Here is a 24,282-nt window from a genome sequence, read left to right as displayed (position 1 = left end):
GCAAAAGTAGACAGATGAGCTTCAGGTGGATTGAAAAGGTTTAATAGCCTCTTGATCCTAGAACTGGTTGCGGGAGGGAGCAGGTTTATGGTCCCAGAAATGTTGAAAAGAAATGATGAATGGCTGCTGTATGCAACACAATTTTAAAAACGCACAACAATTCTTACTGACTTTATTGCATATCAAATACAAAAAAAGAAAACAAATGAAATCAATCTTCCTAATAATAATAAAAAAATCTTAAATCATTGAATTATGTCTATTTAAGACTTCCAGATGTTCACAGTTTAAGAAGCCAAACAATACTACTAGTTTTTTCTACAGGTAATGGGTTAAAAAAATGTGATAAAAAATGTAGTCAATTATCATTTGAACTTTAAGTACAAAAATAAATTAAATAAGGGTCAAAAAAACCTTGTGCAATAATCTGGTATAAACAAAGTTAATGAAAAAGAACTGTTCTTAACTTGTGGTTTTTGCTTTTGAGTTTTTAAAAAATTCAAAACAGTATTTGTTCTCTGAAGTATCCATATAATGTTGAGGTCCAGATGTGCGTTCTTTGCTTTTAGTCTCATTCATATATATATATATATATATATATATATATATATATATAATCATTTTTGGCTGTCTTTTTCTTCCTTGGCAATCCTCTTTGTCACTCCACTGAAATATTTCTCACGAAAGCTATTGTGACTTTTGTATGGCAGGTACTGGCTGTCCAAGATGTGAGAATCACGGTCTTCATCCTGGTGTTAAAATACATTGTTTAGACATACAGTATATATTGCACCAGTGTGACTCAACAATTTTCTTCAAAATGGAATTTATCTACAAGATCTTAAAGGAACTATTACAAACAAGCTTGTACCTTGGTCCTAGGAACTGCTGTAATGGCAAATAATAATTTTGGGTGGAATGTATGCCATTATATTATCAGGACTGTCACAAATTTTGCAAGTTTCCAGCCCATGCTGTAGTCAAATGCACCTGAAGTTGGATCAGGCACAAAATCTGTTGTTCTAAAGGCACAATGACAGCTTTGCCATGCATTTTCTGTGAATCAGTAGGCTACTTTTGTCATCAGATATGGGAATCATCATCATCATCATCATTTTGCTCTTTTGGGTGTTCAGGTGTTTCACATATATTATCTCAGCAATCCTTGCAAAAATCATGCAGGTAGCTCGGCATTATATACCATATATTGCAGGTGATGTAGCCTGCTAATAATGCTCGCCTAAAGCCACCTAATGAGCTCACAGCAGAGACTAGATTCAAACCCAGCCCAGTCGCTCAGACACTATGCTATCATCAGGTTATTTTAGACTGAGATTTTGAAGGTTTGAATCTTATTCCACTCCCATTCCCCTTGATTAGTCTAGCTATGTGACTTCTTCCTGCAACATGTCTGAGTCTCCAACTGAAGTCTGTTCATCATGGCAAATTAAGCCTCAGGTCCTTTTAAGCCCACCAGTTTACTTCCCTGACCAAAAGAGTAGTAAGGTTATTTGTTTATGTGCAGTTTGGAAAGACTCCAGTAATTCACCACTCATCTTGTTCAGTGGCATTACCTTACCTTTAGAAAGCTTAAGTGCCAAGTTATGTTCCAGTCTTTCGACTTTATCAGTAGGCAAGGGCTTCCAACATACATACTCTTGAATAAATCAATTGAGAGCTCTTGAACATGGCAGATTTACAATCCTTTCGACAACATCTGGAGAACACCACACAGACTACCCTGGTTTCCTAAAACAAGCCAACTTCAAACCTTGGCTTATTAACCTGGTGTAGTCCAATGAACTATAAAGATTGACGACAATTCGTTGCTGTGTCCGAATGTAGCCATTAATTTTAGGTATGGTCGAAAAATGTTGCTGGATTTTGATGAAACACACCCCATAACCAGTTATACACTGCATAAACAGAACTGCTTTGTTTACTTATTGCCTTTATATTCCAACTCTTCTCTAAGGAGCTCATGATAGGAGTGTACATGGTTCTTCCCCAACCTCATTTAATCCCCACGACAACCCTGTGAGGTAGGTTAGGCTGAGAGGCAGTAGCAGGCTCAGGGTCTGCCACTCAGTAGACTGGGGATTTGAACCCTGGTCTCTGAGGTCCTAGTACAACAGTCTAACCCAGGAATCCCCAAACTTCGGCCCTCCAGATGTTTTGGTCTACAATTCCCATCTTCCCTGACCATTGGTCCTGCTAGCTAGGGATCATGGGAGTTGTAGGCCAAAAGATCTGGAGGGCCGCAGTTTGGGGATGCCTGGTCTAACCAATACTGTAGCTTTATGTCTAAGCACTGAAACTTAACATACAATGGATTTTATACTCAAGGGCTACAGTGGCCTGGGGAGTTAATGGGGAAAGCCCAGTAGTGTTTGCCTCTTTATCCTGTGTTTTTTTGCTTTTCAGCAAACTCTAAAATTAAAACAAAATGCCTTGAAAAGAGCAGTTTTAGAACCTAGCTTTGTTATTTATTTATTTTTTTTAAAGCCCTGTTGCTTTAAAAAAAATGAAGAATTTGACAATGAATTCTATTTATTTAATTTCACCAGAATTTCGGATACATACATGTACCTCTAAGAGATGTACTGTTGCAGTTACACAGGTTTATTTGCTCAAAGCAGTGCAAAGTGGTTTATTTGTTTTTTTAAAGAGAGACTAAATAGTGAAACACAAATCTATTAAAACAAAACAGAAGGGAAAAAAAATACAAAAAGCCAGTTTTTCACCATCTACCTCAGTTTTCATGTTTTCCCCAGTATGTATATTCAAATAAAAGTGCTTAGAATAGGTTATTGATGTGAAAAATAAAGGTTCTTATTTAAATAAATATTTGCAGTGTGCTAGTCAGGTGTGTATGCACATTGCATTCATTCATGAGTTAAGGTAGTAATAAATCAGTTTTATTCCTTTAAATTTTTAAATGTTTCCTTCTTTAATTATTCCTGAGCTTAAACTGCAGACAAACACAAATTTCACTTAAAGGAATCAAATCTGCAAATGCTCACATCTCTGCAGGCACTACGTCCCACACGCTTCTGAGTCTGATTTCTGAAACGACTCATATGTTGAGAGAGGTTAGAGTCAGCAGAAAAAAGATTATGTGGGTAAATCCTTGGGAGAATGCAGAGTATAAAGGAAACTCAACCTGCCAGTCAAACATTCTCAAGGGAAGATTATGATGTGTTTGCTGCCCTAATAGCAGGCTCTCTTGTGCTGAGCTATGCTGAGATCTCAGAATTTGATCAATCAACACAGATACAATTTTCAAGTGAAATAAAGAACCCATCTGCATTTTAAATCTCTTTCAAAACTGTATTTACAGCCCAAGATGAAACTAGCTGGTGTAGTGGTGTAATACTTCCTCGGCAACCTTAGCATAGCGTTCACCAAGTACTGCACTAGGACAAAGTCACAGGGAGGCAGCTCAGTTCAGAAGTGTATAATCGGGATAGGTATGTGTGCATAAATATATGGAAACTGTTTCCGTGGTATCATAGTTGTCATATAAACAGTAAGTTAAGACAGCAATACTCATTTCTTATGCTCAGTGTGCTAAGAGTTTGTCTGCTGAGTTCTGTGCAATTTCTGACCATGGGAAGGCGAGGAATATTAATCTCTGCATTATGTTCAACAAGGACTTGGAATGTTCCATAAAACGGAGCAAAGGCAGAAGTCATTCCAAAAATAGTATAGGTAAATAGTTTACTGCTAAATAGGCCATGCTTTGGCCATCATCAAACGGACCCCTGTGCATTTGTTGCAATATTTCCCCTTCCAAATACAGCTTCTCGTGAAAATGTCCTTTGGACTTGGCGTAGTGGGGTTTTTATTTACGAGCTACTGTGCTGGAATGAGAAAGTTTTGGAGTGTGACTTTTGGGATTCTGTTCTTGTTGTCCCTACCATGGTATAGTGGCATTTCCATGTATAAAAACCAGATATTTCCAGGTATAAAAGTTGGATAAAGAAGGCAAAAAAGGTAATTCATGGTTTTATCTTTCCATTTTAAAGAAAATATCGTCACTACATCTGCAAAGGAGCATGCATAGGAGCATGCATCTGCAAAGGAGCATGCATACATCTGAGAGTGCACAAATCTCTTTAAAAAATCTCTTAACAAACTGCATTATGAATTGGTGTGCTGGCATGCATGCCCTTGTAGGTGAAGGTAGGAAGTGATGGTCTATTAGATAAAATCCCAGTCACAAACAGAATACAGCAAGGATGGATTTTTACTTGATATCTGAGCAGTTTAGAGGGAGGCCACTTATTTCCAGAAAAAGTTGGAAACAGCTGATGCTCTGTCATATAATTCACATTCTGTTAAATGTGCTTCTTTAAGGCAGACAGCACTGGACGTAAAGGGGGCTTTTCTTGAAGTATTACTATGGGTTTGTGTAATTTAATAGTGGTGTAGAAGTTGGCATATCTCTTCACAGGGTGTGAATCAGATATGAGACTACAAGGCAATTCTATTCCGATCATTATTGTTAAAGTTTAGAAGGAATGCTAGCCGTGAGAAATTAATGCATTTACTGACTAAATGGGTAAGACACGTTCAGAACTGAAAAATCAATTGCAACAGCTCTGGAAAAAGCATTCAAATTTTAACAGATCTAGAAAAGGATGTGCAAGTGAAATTTCTGATTAGGGTTTTCCATCTGCACTTTATGAACACAGCCACAGAAAGTGTCTATTTGTTCATTATGTTCGTTTGCATTTTATTTCTCTTTCAGTGTGCATGATTTTATTCTTTGGGTTAATGATCAATATGAAACTAAATGGTTGTAAGATCTCCCCCCCCCCCCCCGCCGCCGCCAGGGAAATTGAATAATGGCTTGTTGCTAAAAATATAATAAAATATTGATCTAAACCTAAATAATCTTTTCGTCAATGGGCCCAATGTATTTGGGGTGTGGACCAATCATTGAGTGTCTAGCAGCAGAGGTAGGAGATGTGGCGTCTGGGGTATGCAAATACATCTGGCATGGACCGGGTAGTGGATGCGTCATCTTTTGGGGGCTGCTGTCAGAGGAAGAATCTACCTCCAAGGATTCCTACTGATAAAACTTATATTCTTCTCCATTTGTGTTTACTGAGATCTTAATTATTTTTTATCTTGATAAATTTTTGTGGCTTTTTAAGTGGTTATTTATTTTAAAAGGGAACTTCAAAGCTGATAATCAGACTCTTTCCCATGTACAAAGCCCTATCTTAATGCTGCATTTAGACGACCCCAAAGGTAATAAAAGTTGTTGAGAGAATAGAGGCTCCAAGGAATGTAGGGCTAAAATCCAGACAAAATGCAGGAGTACCCTCCTAAGTAAACTTTAAAATCCAGCTAGGAATGTACTGGAAGCTGTTGTTCAATTTGACTAAAAAATGCTTGAAAATTGTGCCCCTTTTAGAAGAAGACAACATTTGTTTCCTTATGCTGCATTGCAAAGTAATGCTCAGATATATATATTTTTCCTTTTAAACTAGGCTTGCAGTCTTCAAGGTGATGGGCACCACAGAAAAATACATAGCCTGAGCAGTTATGCATGTTGACTAAACAGCAGGTGCTATTTGGGAACTTACGAGCCAAGTAACACCCATGCAAATGGTTTTCTGCATATGATAATGACGGTGATTGATTACCTGCCCTTACCCTAAGGTTCCAGGGCGGGTTACAACAATGAAAACACAGTGTTAAAAACAACGTACACAGAATAAGGTGTTTCACTCTCTTCTACACCCCTAGCAGGTATTTATAAAAACATTTCGATACCCAAGTTTTACCGATTTCAGTGGGGCTTGCAACTGCATCTTGCAATATGATATAATAGAAACAGCAAAATTAATCATTCTCGTTACTTCAGTCCTAACTGGGCAGCACCTCAAAACCAAAATAATAAAAACGGAGAAAGAAATACCCCTGCCTCTGTATTAACAAGTTTACTTAACGCACACATACAAGTAAGAAAAGTGCCCTTCAATCACTGCCGCCCATGTACATCAGTGCAACAAGTACTTTGGCTTCCTGTTTTGACATTTATGACTCTTTCACAAACCTTCTAAAACCACCTTATAAAAGTGCTTTACGGCACACTACGTCTGGTATGGTGAATTCCCTCCGTTTCTACAGCAGAAAAACCCTGTTCCGAATCTGACACTGCTATTTTGCGAGAAAGCCATCAAAACAATTACCTCAAAATCTTTCACTTTTTCCATGGTTATCAGGTGTCTTGACGTGTGGCTGGAAAGCGTCTGTTCACAGTTGCTAATAAGTTTCAGGCATGGGTGTCGGGGTATAATCTCTTCTGTATATCTGGAAGAAATAAACAGTCAAAGGGCTACAAGAGCTTAGGAGCTGTAATAAGTGAATCTGAAACAGAACAGCCAGAGGGCTGATTCAAACTGAGTTAGACTGTACACTTCCACATGGTTCACGGCCTTATTAAATTTCCCAGAAACAATGTACGCTAATTGCTTTCAGAATCCACAGCCACATGTGTAGCACACAGAGAGAACAAAACAAAAGACAGGATGCAGGTGAAAGTTTGGCTGCAAACAGGAAAAGGACGTTTCATGTGGGTTTCTCTTGCGCTTCAGCACCCAAACCGTTTAAAGAGATTATGAAAAGATGTCTGCCAGCATGCATTCTTATAAGAACTGTCCTTTATACAATGCTTAGCTGCTTTTCAGCTCTACATCCAGCAAATATACTACTGCCATCCTGAGCTCTTTGGAGGAAAGGCAGGATACAAATGAGATAAAGGCAGACTGCTTGGTCGGTAAATTCCTTACCAAAAAACCCCCACCCCCAAAAAATGACTACCAGAAATTAAATCTAGCCACACCTAAATTCCTTAGCAGTCACCAATATATCCTCAAATTCAAGAGCAATCAGTACAGTAATATGCAGTAGAAATGTTTGTCACTCGTTCTGATACTAGCTAGTATACGGTCCAGCAGTAAAACTGCTAGCACCTTTGCAAAGCTAAGCAGGGTCCAGAATGGTTTAAAATTGGATGGGAAACCATGTGTTGAGATTCCTGCATTTGCAGGGGGTTAGACTAGTCGGCCCTTGGGGTACCTTCCAATGCTACAATTCTATAAATCCATGTCTTCAACAGCGTTAATTGAGAATGACCCCATTCTTACTGCTTCCCAACCACTGTCTAGGTCTAGGACACCCTTTCCTAACCTGGAGCCCTCCAGATGTTGGATCGTAACTCCATGATAACTGGTCATGCTGGCTAGAGCTAATGGGAGATAAATGCTACATGCTAAACTAGATGATAGGACACGGGTGGCGCTGTGGTCTAAACCACTGAGCCTTGGGCGTGCCAATCGGAAGGTTGGCAGTTTGAATCCCCGCGACGGGGTGAGCTCCCATTGCCCGGTCCCTGCTCCTGCAAACCTAGCAGTTCGAAAGCACGTCAAGTGCAAGTAGATAAATAGGTACCGCTCTGACGGGAAGGTAAACGGAGTTTCCGTGTGCTGCTCTGGTTCACCAGAAGCGGCTTAGTCATGCTGGCCACATGACCTAGAGGCTGTCTGCGGACAAACACCGGCTCCCTCGGCCTATAGAGCGAGATGAGCGCGCAACCCCAGAGTCATCCGCGACTGGACCTAATGGCCAGGAGTACCTTTACCTTTAAACTAGCTTATGCATTTACCATGTATTATTTTTAGATATGTTATGGTACCCTGCAGACTCTATCTATCTATCTATCTATCTATTTGATGTCTTTAAATCCCACCTTTTCCCCACATTTGGACTCAAGGAGGCACACAACATGTTTAAAGCATTATTATAAAATTCAACGTAATGAAAACAAACTAGTTAAAAACAATACAGTAGTCAAAATAAAAACAAAATGTATCTAAAGCCAGCATTAAGATAGTAATTGCCCTGATAGCAGTTTAGTGGCCAATATCATCTGCACCTGGTGTTCAAAGGGCTGTCAGAATAGGAAGGTCTTAGCCTGCTGGTGGAAAGATAACAAGGAGCGAGCCAAGCTCACCTCTCTTGGGAGGGAATTCCACAGTATGGGAGCAGCCACTGAAAAGGCCCTCGGCTCTCCCTCATGTAACCAACAGCCATGCCTCTGATGCTGATGGGACCGAGAGAAGGGGCTCACTTAAGGATAAGTCTGCCCCAGGGTTCCCCTAGACCAAACATCCCCAAACTGCGGCCCTCCAGATGTTTTGGACTACAACTCCCATGATCCCTAGCTAACAGGACCAGTGGTCAGGGATGATGGGAATTGTAGTCCAAAACATCTGGAGGGCCGAAGTTTGGGGATGCCTGCCCTAGACCATGCCCATCCTTAAAGTCTGCAGAAGTTACCATGTAACATATTAAAGACATTCAGTGTGTCTGAATATATACATACTCTGGTTTATACACAGGAAGCCAGTAGACCAATCTTCCTCCAAGTACCAAGTATTCAGCTGCAAATTTTAACAGGTCGAAAAGGATGTCACTCAGATGATAATTGGAAGAAATTGAGACGTGATTTTCTGTGCTGGGTAAAATTTTGAAAAAAATAACTAATTGGTAGCAGCTTCATTGTTATTTTGTATTATTTAAACACAGCATGCTGATTTCACAATGAGAACAGAACCTAGCATATAGCATCCGTCACAGGTTTGTCAGGTCTCTCTCCCACTTTTGCTAAGGTTAAAAAAAATACATTGAAATATGACCTAGATTTATGCTGGCCAGAGAAAGAAACCAGGATTGCACCAGAACTTCATATAAAATTATTACTGTGGGTAAAAACAGAGAGCAGTTCTGGCGGGGGGGAAACAAAATATAGTGAAAGCAGGGATGGGGAATCAGAATCAGGGATTATCAGAGTTGAAGCCTGACAAATTCCCACAGGTTCCAAATCTGAGTCTAAAGGCAACATAATTGTATGTGTGGGTGGTTGCATGGTGGAAAGGGAAAAGGCAGTGCATATTAAAATAAGGCTGAGAAATGACAGTACAATACCACTTCGTTTCAATGACAGGAAAACTGCCTTTCTGCCCAAGTTTTAATGCAATGCACCATCACAGTAGGATGCAGATTATAATGTAAAATATAGAACTGGGCCATAGCAAACCCTGATCTGGCATCAGGCAGCAGGCATTGTCCTCATAACTTACTGAACGTTGTATTAGTTTAGTTAATTAATTAATTACATTTATCGTTTCACACAGCCTGAAAGTCATAAATCAACATACAAAAATAATGAAATAGAGTCATACCTTGGAAGTCGAACGGAATCCGTTCCAGAAGTCCGTTAGACTTCCAAAACGTTCGCAAACCGAATCACAGCTTCTGATTGGCTGTAGGAAGCTCCAGCAGCCAATCAGAAGCTGCAGAAGTTCGGCTTCTGCAGGAAGCTCCGTTTGACGTTCGGCTTCCAAAAATAGTTCACAAACCGCAACAGTCACTTCTGGGTTTGTGACGTTGGGGAGCCAAAATGTTCGGGAACTAAGCTGTTTGAAAACCAAGGTACGACTGTACAAGAATATAATGATCTATCCATCACAACAATAGAGACAGGCTAAAATACTTGGGATTTCAGGCACTAAGAGGGTTGCTACCAGCTATCCCAAGTCCTAAAAGCCACCACGTCATAGTGGCGAGGCCTGGGGTTAAGATTCAGAAGGAAACCTCCACTGACATTACTGAACAACTTTTCCCCACCAGTTTTCTACCTGCTACTGTGTAACTGCATCAATATGCACACTAGGTGCCAGACTCCTATGTCGAAATCAGAATGCAAGAGGCTCCCCATTTTCCATATGGGAAACATGTAGTAGTCAGATTCCTAATCCCAGTGTTTTAAAAACACGAGCGAGACGCTAAAAGAGTGGTTGCTGCGTACATAAAAGCAACGTTAATTAAAAACAGCCCTGTCGGATTTGTCGCTGGTTTGGCAGAAGGCTGGAATGTTTAGCAAAATGCAAAAACGCTTCTGAAGCCACAGCTGTTTTTCTATTCGGACATCTGCATTCTCAACCCACCGTTTACCTACCCTCTTTCTGCCATCTTGGCCATTTCCTTCTGCGAACCGGTTCTTCTGGTGGCTTCTCGTATGCCGTATGGAGCTGCACAGATCAAGAATGTACGACACGTATCCATCAATACTACCTGTTCAGAAACTCTAGCGGGGGCTGAAGGCAACAGTGAGCCTTCAAGACAAAGCCTGATCCCTGGAGCCTGAAACTATGCTAAATACAGAGGTTTCGGATTCATTTGAGCCCAATTCAAGACACTTTTAAAGCCCTCCATGCCTCCTCCCACATATGAATAGGCGCATCCACTCAGGAATAGGCGAATCTCCACATCTTGCAGCCATCAGTCACAGCTAATGGTGATGGGAGAGAGGCAGCTTTCTCTATAGTAGCATGAAAGTCTGTCCCAGAAAATCTGCTTGGCTTCTAGATAGGCAGTGCACCAACAGCACCCAGTAGCCTTTTTATTTCTTTTCCATTTTTTCAGCCCACTATGTTTTTATCTCACTGTTGGTACTTGGTTTCTTCCTTTGTTTTTCATACTGTTGTATGTGGTATGTTGCTTGCCATTCATATTTCATCATTGTGTTTGAGCTTCGGGCAGCTCAAATGATCTGGCAAACTAAGATACAAATAAAATAATTATCATAATTTATTCACCCTTAAAGCACAGGGTCTCGTTAGATGTATAGCATAAATTGGATGCTTTTTCTTTCTTTTAGTAAATCTTAATAAGCTGTGCTTATTACGAAATTATAAAATTGATTATTAGATTGATTTTACATCAAATTAATTATAATGCTACAGCAGTTGTAGACAGTGCCTCTTGAACTTACACTTGATGCAATGATTAAAATGTGTATTTTTAACAGATCACACTGTTGGAAAACCATCCATGCATTTTCTAAGCTATTAGTATGTTTTTCTCCATCCATAGCTAGTGCATTGTTTTATTAAGAAAATAAATGCCTTTTGTACTTGTATGTGGCAACTGAAAAATTTAGAAACTTGGTACATATTTTCTTAGTAATAAGCTTCAGATATTATATATTCCATGCTCAGTTATAACTGCATGGTGTCAAAGTGTTAGTTGAACATTATTCATAGTTTTAAAAGCTGCTTGAGGCTTTCCAAAGACACTTGGGGGGATATTTTTGTAGTCACTAATTAGAGAGGGGTGTTTAATTCACACTGACTTGCAATTAACATTATGGAGTTAATTTCCAGTTCTGCATCTGAAGAACATTTCTCTGCTTCCCAAATATTGCCAACAACTACAAGCATTGCCTTGTAAAGGCTGTGTATTTAAAAGAAGGAGATCAAAGAGTGAATTCTCCTGTTTTATAAGAAATGGCACATCTTTTTCATGAACAGCTTCAACAATTAATACATAGTGAGAGATGGTTATGTTTTGTTTTCCTGAGCTTCCTGTTTACGACTAGACATGAAAAAAACATTTAAATTCTTTAACAAATTACTGGCAAGCTAATGCATAACCAAACTGGAAACCAAGAATTTTCTGTATGGAAACACTCCAGTAAGCAACTGTCCATTAAGATCACTGCCACATTCAAAATGGCTTCAAAGTGCTAATCTCGGAAACAAAAAAGAAAAATTTTGAGTGTTTCCTAAAAAAGATACAACTCCTAATAATATACACATTCAATGTAAAGAAATTTACATTTACATAAAAATTTATTCAGTGGATACTTGCAGGTGGTCAAACTACAGACCACAATCTTTTTTTACAATGCGAACTTAAAAGCTGCCAGCTTCAATATACAGGGTCTAGATGTCAGCATGAGATTTGCATTTAAGGCTACACAGAAGCATGTTTATATCCATTATGAGGTTGAGATGCAATCAGGGAAAACTGCAATATGCTTACTCTCAGGATAAAAAGCTATTTTAGCACTACTAGTCCCAAGTTACCGGGAACTGCTCCTGCAAGACTTCGTTTTTCATAAAATAAAAGATGCATGAACTGAGGGGGCAATTGGCTCACTGGTCAGCAAATTTTATTCAGTCTGAATGTTATTGCTCTAGCGTTCACTTTGGAAGAGCAAACTGTATGACAAGCTTGCAGATGTTTCCATTATCACTACAGACTGAATTTATGAATCATACATATTTTAGGCTGTGCATTAACTTACGGTCTGTAATTACTGCATCAAACTTCACCCCCTTCCTCCATATGGCTTTTGATGCATCAGAAACTAATATATCAAGGTAGTGCTTCTCCAAACCATACTGACGGAGGTTCGCTCTGATATTTTCATCAGGTCCTCTCCACTTCTGGTTCTTCCTGCTAGCTTTGCCTGGGAGCAGTGGGGAGTAAACAACGCCAACTCAATTTCATGCCATATTGGATTCAAATGATTATCCTGTGGCCTTCGATTCCTGCCGCAATTTATTTCAGTTCCCCTCACATAAGGTATCTCTGGCAAACACTTCCAGTTTTAAATCTATAACAAGCACAGCTACTGAACACATCCCGCATCATCCATAATAAGTACAAGAAACTTAAAAGTTATTCTAATAGTGTAAGAAAAGGAAGTAAATGTCATGGGCATAGTTTGGGCTCCATTTAACCCTTAGAGCTGCAGCTGTATTAATCAAGTGGCTTTGGAACTTCAAACAAACATTGGCAAAGGTAGAAGTGACTTCTTCATTGAATGCGGTAACATGAAAAACTGGAACTCACTCATCCCTTTCTCTGCAGTTACCTTACATAAACATGAATCAAAAGCAAACCCTAAGAAAACTTGCCCTCTCACTTGCACCATCCATTGCAGTTCCATTTTAAAAAAAATCCTTTCTGCAGTCAACTTGCCTGTTGCCCATGATCCACTATGCTCAGGAGCGCATAGGCGGAGGTGTAGAGGGTAGGTTAAGTGAATGCGCCCATCTCTGACCAAGCTTGAACAGGAAGATCTCTGATTCTTTGCTAAACTTGTGTAATTAACCACATCATTACATTTTCACTGCTAAGAACTGAAAGCAACATACCCAGTCCATGTACGGTGTTATAATCTATATCTGTCCCACATACGTATGCTCCAAAGTGTGCTGAAGCGATAAGAAGTCCACCTGCAAAACAAAGAAAGTACCACTTGGTGCTGACGATGCAACTATTTGGGAATACAACAGCAAAAGGTATTTGATACATGTATATTATAGTGCAGAAATACAGCAGAAAAGCAAATAGACAAACAAATAATGCCCCTCGATGCCATATGTTGCCAGGCATACGCAACTGTTTCACACACATATTATTTAAGAAGGGTGTGAAGCATTGCCGGCAATAACGGCAAAGGCAAGAGCCTATTTCTGAATCTAAATCAAATCTCATACTTGACATCAGCCCCAAACTTGATACAGCATCATTCACCTTTAATCCCTTGAACTTCTTATGTCTTCTGCCAGAAAGCCTTCTCTTCTCATATTATTGCAACAGTTTTTAAATTCCCTTTATGTGAATTTGCTTTATTGCTACTTGTGGTTTATCTTGTCTTTATATAAATACGGTATGTGTGTGTGTGTGTGTGTGTGTGTGTGTGTGTGCGCGCGCTCGCGCTCACACACACACACAAAATATTTAATTTCACATTAAGGTATTTCACAGAGCTGCTTCTAAACGAACAATATAAATGGGATAAACTCGCCCCCTACTGGTATATCAGGAAAAGGTCATCAAAGGAAGAAAATATGTTTTCTATCAAGCCTACAGAATGTGAAGGAGTATTTCCTACCTACAAACCTGGGAACATGATTGCAGTGTTTATTCCTATATGTGCTACTGAGTATTAGCCTGGACACTCCCCGTCTCCAGAGAAAGCTCTGTTGAACATTCACTCTCTGCTCCTTGATTTCCAATGCACCACTTCTTAGAACTGAAGTAGATGTATTAAGAGTACCACTCCCTAAGCAGGCAAGTGAGGATAACAAAGGGCTTTATTGTTCCTTCAACATCAGAGATTGCTTATATGGACTGTCAGAGGATAAGGACAGATCACAAATGGCCAAACAGTAATATGGAACCAGTGTTGTAATCGATGAGGTATACTTAAGAAAAACAACATGTTAAAATTCTTTTAACATGTTAAGAGAAAAGATACCGTGTTTCTCATATTTTAAGGCATCCCTAAAAAATAAGGCATGGCAGGATTTTCAAGACCTTGCGAAATATAAGGCATACCCCAAAAATAAGACATGAGCAGGACCCGGCAAAGGCAGCAGTGCGCGCTTTGCCGAGCTCCAAGCCGGCGGCGGGCTGCTGCTGTCCCGCTCAATTTCCCTGCCCCCTCTCGCGAGACTCGCCGCCGGGTCCGCTCTCGCGCACATGGCCCGGTGAGAGGGAGCCTCCCCTGCGCGCGCGTCTGCGCTCACCCTCCCCCCTCCCTCCCCCTTTTCGGCCCAGCGCGCCGCCTTGCCTGTTCGTGTGCCGCGCGTGTGAGGCGAGCGGGAAGGCAGGAGACCCAGGAGAGCCTGGCGGCCGCCGAGAACCCCACCACCGCTCTTCCCGCCCAGGACGAGGGGCCCGGAGGAGGAGAGCCCGGCGGCGGCGGAGAAGGAGAAAGAGGCGGCAGCAGCAGCGGCGACTCAGAGGCCGAGCTGCTGGACGGGCCTTCCGCGGAGGAGCCTGTGGGGAAGAAGGAGCTGGAGCCCGAAAAAGGCGGCAGTGAGGAGAAGGAGGAGGAGGAGAAGCCGCGAAGCAGCAGCCCGCCGCCGGCTTGGAGCTCGAGCCGGCAAAGGTACCGTAGCAGCGGCGCTTTGCCGAGCTCCAACAGAGCGGGAGCTGGCAAAGGCAGCAGCGCGCACGTTGCCGAGCTCCAAGCCGGCGGCGGGCTGCTGCCTTTGCTGGTTCCCGCTCAGTCATGGCTCGGCAAAAAATTAGACACCCCCGAAAATAAGCCATAGGCTTATTTTCTTCGGAAAAAAAAAAAATAAGACATGTCTTAAAATATGAGAAACACGGTAGAACCCAGGGAGATAACAGATACAAATTTGACAGGCAACTTTACAAATGGTGCGGGCCGTATACAAATTAATTTTTTTCCCATTGGAGGAGGGAAAAATACCTGTTCCCACAAATGGATCAAAAACAACATCATTTGGTTTCACCCTCCCGTGGTTTGCCATAAGAAAAGCCAAGCAGGCATCCATGCTTGTGTTCCCAATAAAATGTCTCCTTTTTACACTGTATGATTCAATAAGGTCCCTTTGTCCATCGGCAATCTGTGGCAAGGGGGAGAGAGGAAAGAACCATTAACTCTGGTTACCAATAACTACCCAAAATACACAGAACTGCACTGTTACTTTGCTTTCTAAAAGGAAACACATATGCTACGCCAGCTCATAAAACACTGACTGACTAGCACTCTAATACGCTTTCTTGTCCAAACCTAAACTTAAAAAACAAAACAAAAAGCCCTAGAATCCTAGAGTTCCGCCAATAGGTCTAAATTTTACAAAGCATGCTAGGCATCTCTTAACCTGGGGCAGTTGGGCTGTGACTCTCCAGATGTTGCTGGATTCCACCTCCCATCAGCCCCAGCCAGTATGGCCACACTATGTCTTAACTGATGAGATGTAAGTAATCTGAGCTGGAGCAACTGTTTAAGGACGTAAGACCTGACTATCTGAATTAGGCCAAAGTCACATAGTTCAACTTTGTTTGCAAGACAGCTGATTAAGGCTGGACATCTGCCCACCACTGCTATTTAGTGCCGTAAATGAAAAATATGCATCATAGATATCAATATGTGATCAAATATGTGATCAAAGATGCTGATAACTGGGGTGGCAAGATTTCAGGCGGGATCTCTTTGGATTCTTTGGATTCTGTCCCCCCAGAACCCTATGATCCACTGACAGGAACTGGGTACAAAATAATTATGAAAGCCTGGAATTTGTTCTGAACTGAGCTTGCAGTCCTTCCACACAAAAATACACTCCTAGTTAAGCCCCCCCCCTCCAATCAGCTTTATTTTGGTAGTATAGTTTGGAGTGGAGGGGAAAGGAAAGACTCATTTTGTTGCTGCCATAGTTAAAACAACTGGGAGTTAGAAATCCTTGCTGAGCTACTTCAAATCATTCAGATCTTTGAGTACGTCCCAGTCTGACTTTGCCTACCACCTGCTTATGGTATTAAAAAGATCCACGATCAAAATATGAAGAAATCATGCCCCACTATCAACTCATTCTCAGTTATCATGTCTCTTTCATGCTGTAACAATTCTTTAATTATTAATAAAATGACTCTACTCACCCATCTCCCAAAATATAAATCAAGGGGCTGTTCTGGGATATTGTTTGGATCCGTTCCATAATCTTCCAGAAGCCAAAATATATGATTTGGTTTCTTTAAATTTACTTTTCCTTCAAATGGCAAAAATTCTAAAGACTGTATTAAGGAGGGGAAGAGGGAGGGAGAGAAACACATAAATATAAGTAACTATTACTGAAACATAATACTAGCTTACTAAACTATTACTGAAACATAATACTAGCTTACTAAACCCGAATAATTACTAAAAGTATTCAGACTATCGTTTTCAATATGTATATGGTGCCTTTCCAACAAGCTACCAAAGAAGGTGTGAAAATCAAAAACATGAAATTTACAATCCATTAAAATCACATCATATATAACAGAAAAAACTGCAGCCCAAGAGGAAAGCCATAGGTACAACAAAAACAGAGATAATGGGCTAATGCTGCCAATTTCTTCAAAAGTCCAATACAAAACAAGCAGCACGCAAGGGCACCAGATTCAATCAAGTTTCAATCAAATATTATTAATCCAAAGAGAAAACAATAAGAGAACCATATACAAGTGCTGACACAGGAGCCAAAATCAAACGTTAAACAGATAGCATGTACAAATAAAAGGCAAACTAGTCTTTATAGTCTTTGAAGCTATATAGCCCATATGGCGGGCTTCTTCAGTAGTTTCTCCTTGTGCTTTTATGTTTAGTGCATTCACTGGTGGTATAAACCAGGTCTTATTAGAAACTACTGAAGAAGCCCGCCATATGGGCGAAACAGGCAAAAAAACGCCGGCAGCCTGTCTACCATTGACACCTCGTTCGACCTGCTGCCACTTTGCTGACCGCTATATAGCTTCAAAGACTATAAAGACTGGTTTGCCTTTTATTTGTACATGCTATCTGTTTAACGTTTGATTTTGGCTCCTGTGTCAGCACTTGTATATGGTTCTCTTATTGTTTTCTCTTTGGATTAATAATATTTGATTGAAACTTGATTGAATCAAGAGGAAGGCCAGACACTTAACAAAAGCCAACGGTGACTTTGCATTAGTGGAAAGCACTAGAGGAATTGCACCTGATTTTCACCAATTCCAATGCATGTGTGCCTCCTGCCCAAAATTTCTGAGGGCTGGGGTAGCTGCTGGAACAGCATGGGATATGGCTTCAATTAGTAGGGTGGGACTGACAAAAATGAGGCACCGTGCTTTGAGCTAACGGAAGCACTTCTGCTGGCACATATTTATCACCATTTGATAAAGCACCATTTGTTTAAGAACAGCAAGAACTGAAGAATGCTGGTGGTTGACTTTTCTGCAGAGGCTACTCCATAGACATCTCTACTGACCAAGCTCTATTCTCTGGCCTAAGATAAACTTATTTCTGGAAAAGATGAGAGATGGGGCCAACCAGGCCTCCCTTAATGACTTGAAGAGCGGAAAAGGCTGTTCCTCGGGTATGCTAAGCCTTTAAGGTAAGGCTTTTAAAGCAAATCACCAGTTCCTTGAAATGGAATCCCATAGTAGTCAGCATTCCAGAATGGAATTAACATGACCTCTCTGTATTGCTCACTATCACTCATTATTAAGGAAGAGCACAAATATAAGAAATGATTTCAAGAAATTACAGTCTACTTACATCTATCTTCTGAATCTTCTCTTCTTGTGTTAGTGTTTTGTTAAAAGTGTGAACCTGTATTTTGTAAGTTAGACTGGACTGTAAAAATGGGGCCTAAAACAAAGCAAAACAAGATTTGATTAGAACAAGAAGCAATACACTATTGAGTACAACTGTGTAACAGGCTCCAAAAAGACAGAGCAAAATCCAAACCAGCTTCTCTTATACAAACCATTTTCTCTGCTGGGTAGTTCTTCAGTGAAGAGTACAGCTCTTCTGCAGATTTCCCATGTCCCCACAGTTCAAATACGCATCTGAAAGTATTGTAACAGGTTACATTCAGCAAAGGGAAAAAAAGATTCATAAATGCTTTTCCTAGTTCACTTATAAATCTTCTGATTCAACATGCTCATGAACTCCACAATTTTACTTTCATGATTTACTTTCAAGTTCTACTGAAAACATTTCAATGGGAAATATGCATAAGTAACTTTGAAATATTTTCAGGTAATAAAACTGAACAAAATGTTGCCACACACCAAAAAAAAACAAACCCATGTAGTCCTTATATTTGGTCTATTAACTTGTATAGCAAATGGGCTTTTCAAGAGTTAAAGATCCAGAAACAATTTCTGCTTCAGCACAGAAGCAGAGCTACATCCCAAATAATGGAAGAATGAGATGGCAAAACTTAGAAGGAAACTTAGCAGGCAGGCTGTTTCTTTTTTCTAAAAGTATAGCCCTTACTTTGCACACACAGTTCGCTTCATCAGTCCTCTTGCCATCTCTTCTGAAGGCATGCTAAGAATCCAAAATGGAGACTGCAAAGAAAGAAAGAAAGAAAGAAAGAAAGAAAGAAAGAAAGAAAGAAAGAAAGAAAGAAAGAAAGAAAGAAAGGGAAAATATCAATAGGGAGAAGACAAATGGACTACAAGAGGAAAGCTAAAAATGTGTGTACTTCAGCTGTCACGGAATTGACAGACAAGCATGCCAACTAATCCAATGTTCCTTTGAACCTCTCTCCAGCTTCTGCCTTCCTTACTCTTGTCTTCACTTCTACCACTTTCTCTTGCAGAAAGGTAACAAAGTGCAATAATATTTCCATCTCAGATATCTGAGTCCAGCCCAAGCAGGAAGTGGCGTTCGGGGGGGGGGGGGGAGCTACGATTGACAGCTTTGAATACTCTGCTTTCATTTCAGTTTGTGAAGAGGGGTTCCATATTGCGTGAACACACTACAAGTCTCTATATTTATGCCCGGCTTCTTACACAGAAGGTTCTATCACCACCTAGACCTTGTTTGTGGTTGTGCGCCTTCTGGTTGTTAACTTACTCTGTCACTTCAGGCCTGAATCAATGTTACAAAAAGACAGCAGCACCCTGGGATAGAATTCAAGTCATCCCTTATATAGAAGGTCCTTCGATGTATGTATCAATTAGGTAATTTGTGATCCTTCACAAGATGATTCTGTTCTGACACCATTGCAAGGTATGCTGGCAGCACTCAGCAAAAGCTGAGTTCAGGAAATTTGGTTTCCCCTAACAAACCTTGACTACAGATCGTGGTTAAGGAAGGGAGAGCGATCCCACGTCTAAATAACACACTAAGTCAAACTTTAGTTTGGCTCCTATGCAACACAGAGCTAAAAAGACCAGGGAGGAGCAAAGTGCAAGTTCAGGATATGGAGCCTGCAAGTTCACACTAAACCATGGTTTGTCTAAGTGTTATGTGGAAATGCAGCCACATAGAATCATCTATACAGCACAACAATAGCAAGGCAACAAAATATTGTGCAAGGTACTAGATCCTTCAGCAGACTCACGGTGTGTGAACAAGCCCTTTGATGCACATCTGAAAATTATTATTCATATTTGTGAGTTGTCTTTCCCATGCAAGTGACCCATAACAACTTGCAAACACAATATAAACAGTAAAACTTACAACAACAAAAATTACAACAAACGCAACCAATAAAAACCTAAAAACATATCTTTACAAATACTAAAAGAGGCTACATGCTACAAGTACTTTGAAACAAAAATCGGTGTAAATGATGAGCAATTGTAGATTCACTGTTTGGCTTTGCAACCCATTCTTGCTTGGCTGCAAAATAAATAGTAAATCTATAGTGGCCTATTATTTACACAGATTGCCAAGTGCTGAAAGAGATAAAATAGCACATTCAGTTCTAGAACAATATTTCTTCCAGGTCTGTTTCTATCTAAAGAACTTAAATATTAATGCAACGAAGATTCAAGCTTAGCTCTAAAATACATATTTCACTAAAGTTTTTTGGGGAAATAATAAACCACACAGGAGCTGAAGATTCACAGACTTGTTCACAATCTAATACTTACATTTAATCTCAATTCCTCTTGATCGCTGAATCGTCCACCACAGAGGGAAACCAGAGACTTTATTTCCTTAGGAGAAAAGATTACAAAACAAATATTTTTAAAGAACATAGAAAGGTCATCAGGCAACCCTTTCTGAGGAGAGCATTCCACATAGGCTGTGACCACTGAGAGCGCTCTCTCCCTAGTAGCCCACCTATGTAAACTCAGTGGGACTTAGTGGCACTTACTCCAAGGTTTGCAGATACAAGAGTACAGCTCTGAGAATCACAGAGAACTGCATACAACAGAAAGCATCCAAAAATCAGTGTCCATATACACTTAGTATATATAAACACTCATCATACAATCTAGATAAAGTGAGAGCATGCAATTTCAATGAGGTGAGTAATCCTATGTGATTGTTAGTTGGAAGTAAGCTCATAATATTCAATAGGTTTTCTCCTAAGTGGATGTGAATAGGATCGCAGTAAGAAAGATGCTCAGCTTTGGCTGGAATAAAAGGAGCACATTTTCAGTATGTACATTAAAGGTACCGCTTAAAAATCAAACCTATGAAAAATCCAAAGACACCCTACTGATGAGGCTAGGTAAAGGTAAAGGGACCCCTGACCATTAGGTCCAGTCATGACCGACTCTGGGGTTGCACGCTCATCTCGCATTATTGGCCGAGGGAGCCGGCGTACAGCTTCCAGGTCATGTGGCCAGCATGACAAAGCCGCTTCTGGCAAGCTAGGGGAATTTATCTTTTTTAGTCCAGTGAAGACCACTTGAAAACATTCCTCTGCGCTCTTTCTAACAGGCATCTAGGGAACTTTCTTTGTTGAATTTATTCACTGCAGCACAGCTTGTCAAGAGGATACAGTTCCATACCCTGTCACATCATGCTTCAATGTGCAGAAGTCAGAGTGGGAGATACCTTCTCCCTTTCTAAGCTATCAGGCATGAGTTTTTCCTTTTTTTCCCCACGCTCAAATGGGCTATCAGATCTGCGGATTGCGAACCAACAGGAACACATACCTCTTAACGTCTTAACTGACCCAGATCCTGCAGTCCTCATCCGAGGCCCTTCTTCATGTGCCTCCTCCATGAAAGATCCAGGGGGTGGCAACATGAGAACGGGCCTTTTCTGTGGTGGCTCCCCATTTGTGAAATGCTCGCCCCAAGGATAAAAAATTTCTCTTCTCCCAGACCTTTGGCTAATTAAACAATTTACGTCCCCCCCCCCCAACAACCTACCATATTGGCCCGAATATGCCGCACCCGAATATAAGCTTCACCTTTAAAATTGGAAGGGGGCAGGGAAGAAAAAATGAAAAAATGCCCGAATATAAGCTGCTCCCTTCCTGGCCTTGGGGGAGAGGAAGGAGGACTATGCATGGGGAGGGCACTGTTTGCCCTGCACTCCTGGTTGCATACCGTAAGGTCGCGAATATAAACCGCACTTAAAATTTTCACGGTTGGAATTTTTTTGGGGGGGAGGGCGAGTGAGGCTTATATTCAGGCCAATACAGTATGTGTGGTGGGGGTATTGCTTTCGGTTGTTACTGTGGCACAGGGCCAGATTTAGGTTTGATGAGGCCCTAAGCTACTGAAGGTAATGGGGCCCTTTATATGTCCAGCTGTCCTTTGTCAACAACAAATGGTTGCTGTTTTTTGTGTTGAATATATGCTATATTGTAATTTATGGACCTAATAGGTATCTAAAACCATTTGCACATAACAAAATATGTATTTTATCAAAGTACATCCAGTTTTTTTTCTTTATTGTTTAACTGATACGTAAATCCGGCACTGCCTGTTACTTACATCATAGGAGTCTACACAACAGAAAACACTGTTGCTGTATGTAGGTTTTATTTTATTTTATATTTTGGAAATGTACATCCAGGTTTTTTTCCCTTTAAATATTTGGGGGGGCCCAAAGAGAGTGGGGCCCTAAGCTACAGCTTGTTCAGCTTATACAGTACGTGCATCCGGCACTGCTGTAACACACGTATCTGTGTTTCTATACTGTACATAGAAATCCAATGTATGAATCAACATTTCATTGGCACACCGCTACCACAATGAAACGAACGGGCTCTTCTGCCATGTCAAGGAAACGGGAGTTTGCAGCAGCCCTCGGGTGCGATTTGTACACGGAAGGAGGGCCTTTGAAAAGCCCGGGGTTCGTTCGTAAACAATGCATTTTGTCAGCAGCCCGGAAAGCAAAGGCTCCTTCCTTCCTTCCTTCCTTCGCTTGTCCTGTGCTCGGGGTAGGGGAGAAACAGGAGCGGCTCCGCGCGCGCACTCGGTTTTCCGGGCGCCGCTGGGGCTCTCGCGCTCAGGACTCACCGGCAGCCGGAATTCCAGGTTCTCTTGCGCCAGCAGCAGCAGGTAGCGCGGAAGACCCGCGCTGGGCAGCGCCATCGCACCACCGCCGCCGCCGCCTCCCAAAGCCCGCATGCGCGTGGAGGGCAGCATCACGGCGGGAAGGCGGTGCTTGAGGGCGAGGGGAGGAGACAAGGAGGAGAAGGGAACCCAGGGAAGGAATGGCGGGCGGGAGGAGGGAGCCCGGGACTGGGGGCAGTAGCGCTTAGACCCCCAGGAAGTGTCTCCTTCCTTTCTTCTCCTTAAGGAGATCCCGTCAATTATATATACAGTGTGTGTGTGTGAACGTGCTAGAAAAGCTACCGCAGCCTGCGCCATGGGATTAAGGTGAGGATGTTTGCAATAAAAAAAATCCTTTCTGTAACACTCGTTTTTTCCACCGCGGAGTGGAAGAGAATGTGTAGCATTCCGCTACTACTCGGCATGCATCCTTGTCATCAGCTGCATGCATGCAACGCTTTGAAATGCGATTCCAAGCAACGTGTATTTAGTTCGCATGTAGGAATCGGCACCATAGAAATCAGTGCGACTTATTATGATAAATATGCTGCTGAGATGGATGGTTACTTTTGAAGCATAAATAGGCAAGCGGCTGCAAAGCCTGAAAACTTAATACAGTACTGTACAGCGGCTGCTGTGGCGCGCACTCAATACGTATGGATTTTACACAGGCTTATCATAAACTAGTTACCTGGTGAATATGCATTTAGCTACATGCTAATTTTATAGAAATCTGAGGACTTGCACCCATCAGAAAATGTTTGCTGCTGTTCATGTACAGTATAATGAATTTGCACTGCAGGAGTGCTGGAACCTTTTTACTAGGGTTATTGAAACCCCCGTTGGGCTGTTTCCATTTTCTACCTATTAAAGTAGGGGTATTGAAAGACTGCACTCACATGCCATTATGGAAATTGTTTTTATATACCTAGTGCTATCTTATATTAAGTGGAATATTTTCTGTAGTTAAAAACCTACAGAAACCTCAAATAGAATCTTGTATGTTCTCTCCACCTTAAAAAATGCACAACTGTAGAAGGAATCACCACCCCTTTGTGACAATTAATAAGGTGACTGTACTCTGGTTAACTGACTTCTATCAAGGAAGGTGCTACAAAGAAGTTGACAAGGCCATGCATCGTAATTATTGGCATGCTGCAGAGAAAAGAGGAACTCTACAAGATAAGCATTTATTTAAATATAATGTTAGCTTTTCCAAGGGCACATTTATCCAGACCAAGCAATCAATACCTTTGGTGTTACCTTGAGCAAATGCACACAATTCTTTCCCTTGAATATATCTAGCATGTAAGAAAGAAAGAGTCCTGTGCACATTGGTAACACCATTGACTATAAAGGGACCTGCTTCCAAATGACATGTATTGAGCCTATAACCTATGTGTATATAAACTTGGGAGTAAGTGAGGAGAAAAGCAGAAGTGGGGTGGTTATGCCAAACTGGGTTATGCCCACCTGAAATGTGAGGTGGTTATAGGTCTGTCTGAAAAGTGGAATGGCATCCACCACATCCTACCCCACTGGACCCATGTTCTATTGAACTTGGTGAGATTTCAGTATAAACATGCATAGAATTGTGTCTAAGTAACCAAACTTGTCTAAAGGATAGTATAGGGTTGGCCTACTGTTTTATCT

The 24,282-nt window shown here is 41.1% G+C and overlaps 1 protein-coding gene across 2 annotated transcripts; it reads right to left on the bottom strand.

The window, feature by feature from the left end:
* Window positions 1–156: 156 nt before the first annotated feature.
* Window positions 157–22,776, bottom strand: TRMT11 (tRNA methyltransferase 11 homolog). 2 transcript variants are annotated; one of them, XM_035109252.2, is made up of 13 exons: window positions 22,594–22,776; window positions 20,260–20,325; window positions 18,650–18,723; window positions 18,135–18,216; window positions 17,924–18,016; window positions 16,288–16,422; window positions 15,098–15,254; window positions 13,026–13,106; window positions 12,170–12,334; window positions 10,037–10,109; window positions 8,402–8,533; window positions 6,207–6,327; window positions 157–749 (listed from the first exon to the last, which is right to left on the bottom strand). In XM_035109252.2, exons 1-13 carry the CDS (start codon window positions 22,720–22,722, stop codon window positions 618–620), a joined length of 1,440 nt encoding a protein of 479 aa, XP_034965143.2. In that variant the 5' UTR covers window positions 22,723–22,776; the 3' UTR covers window positions 157–617. The 2 variants fall into 2 exon arrangements, with proteins under 2 accessions (XP_034965143.2, XP_034965145.2); XM_035109254.2 differs by lacking the exon at window positions 18,650–18,723 and having other exon boundaries at window positions 22,594–22,620.
* Window positions 22,777–24,282: the final 1,506 nt, after the last annotated feature.

Source organism: Zootoca vivipara, chromosome 3 (genome assembly GCF_963506605.1).
Source record: "Zootoca vivipara chromosome 3, rZooViv1.1, whole genome shotgun sequence".
Lineage (NCBI taxonomy): Eukaryota > Metazoa > Chordata > Lepidosauria > Squamata > Lacertidae > Zootoca > Zootoca vivipara.
This window is presented reverse-complemented; position numbering and strand designations above follow the sequence as displayed.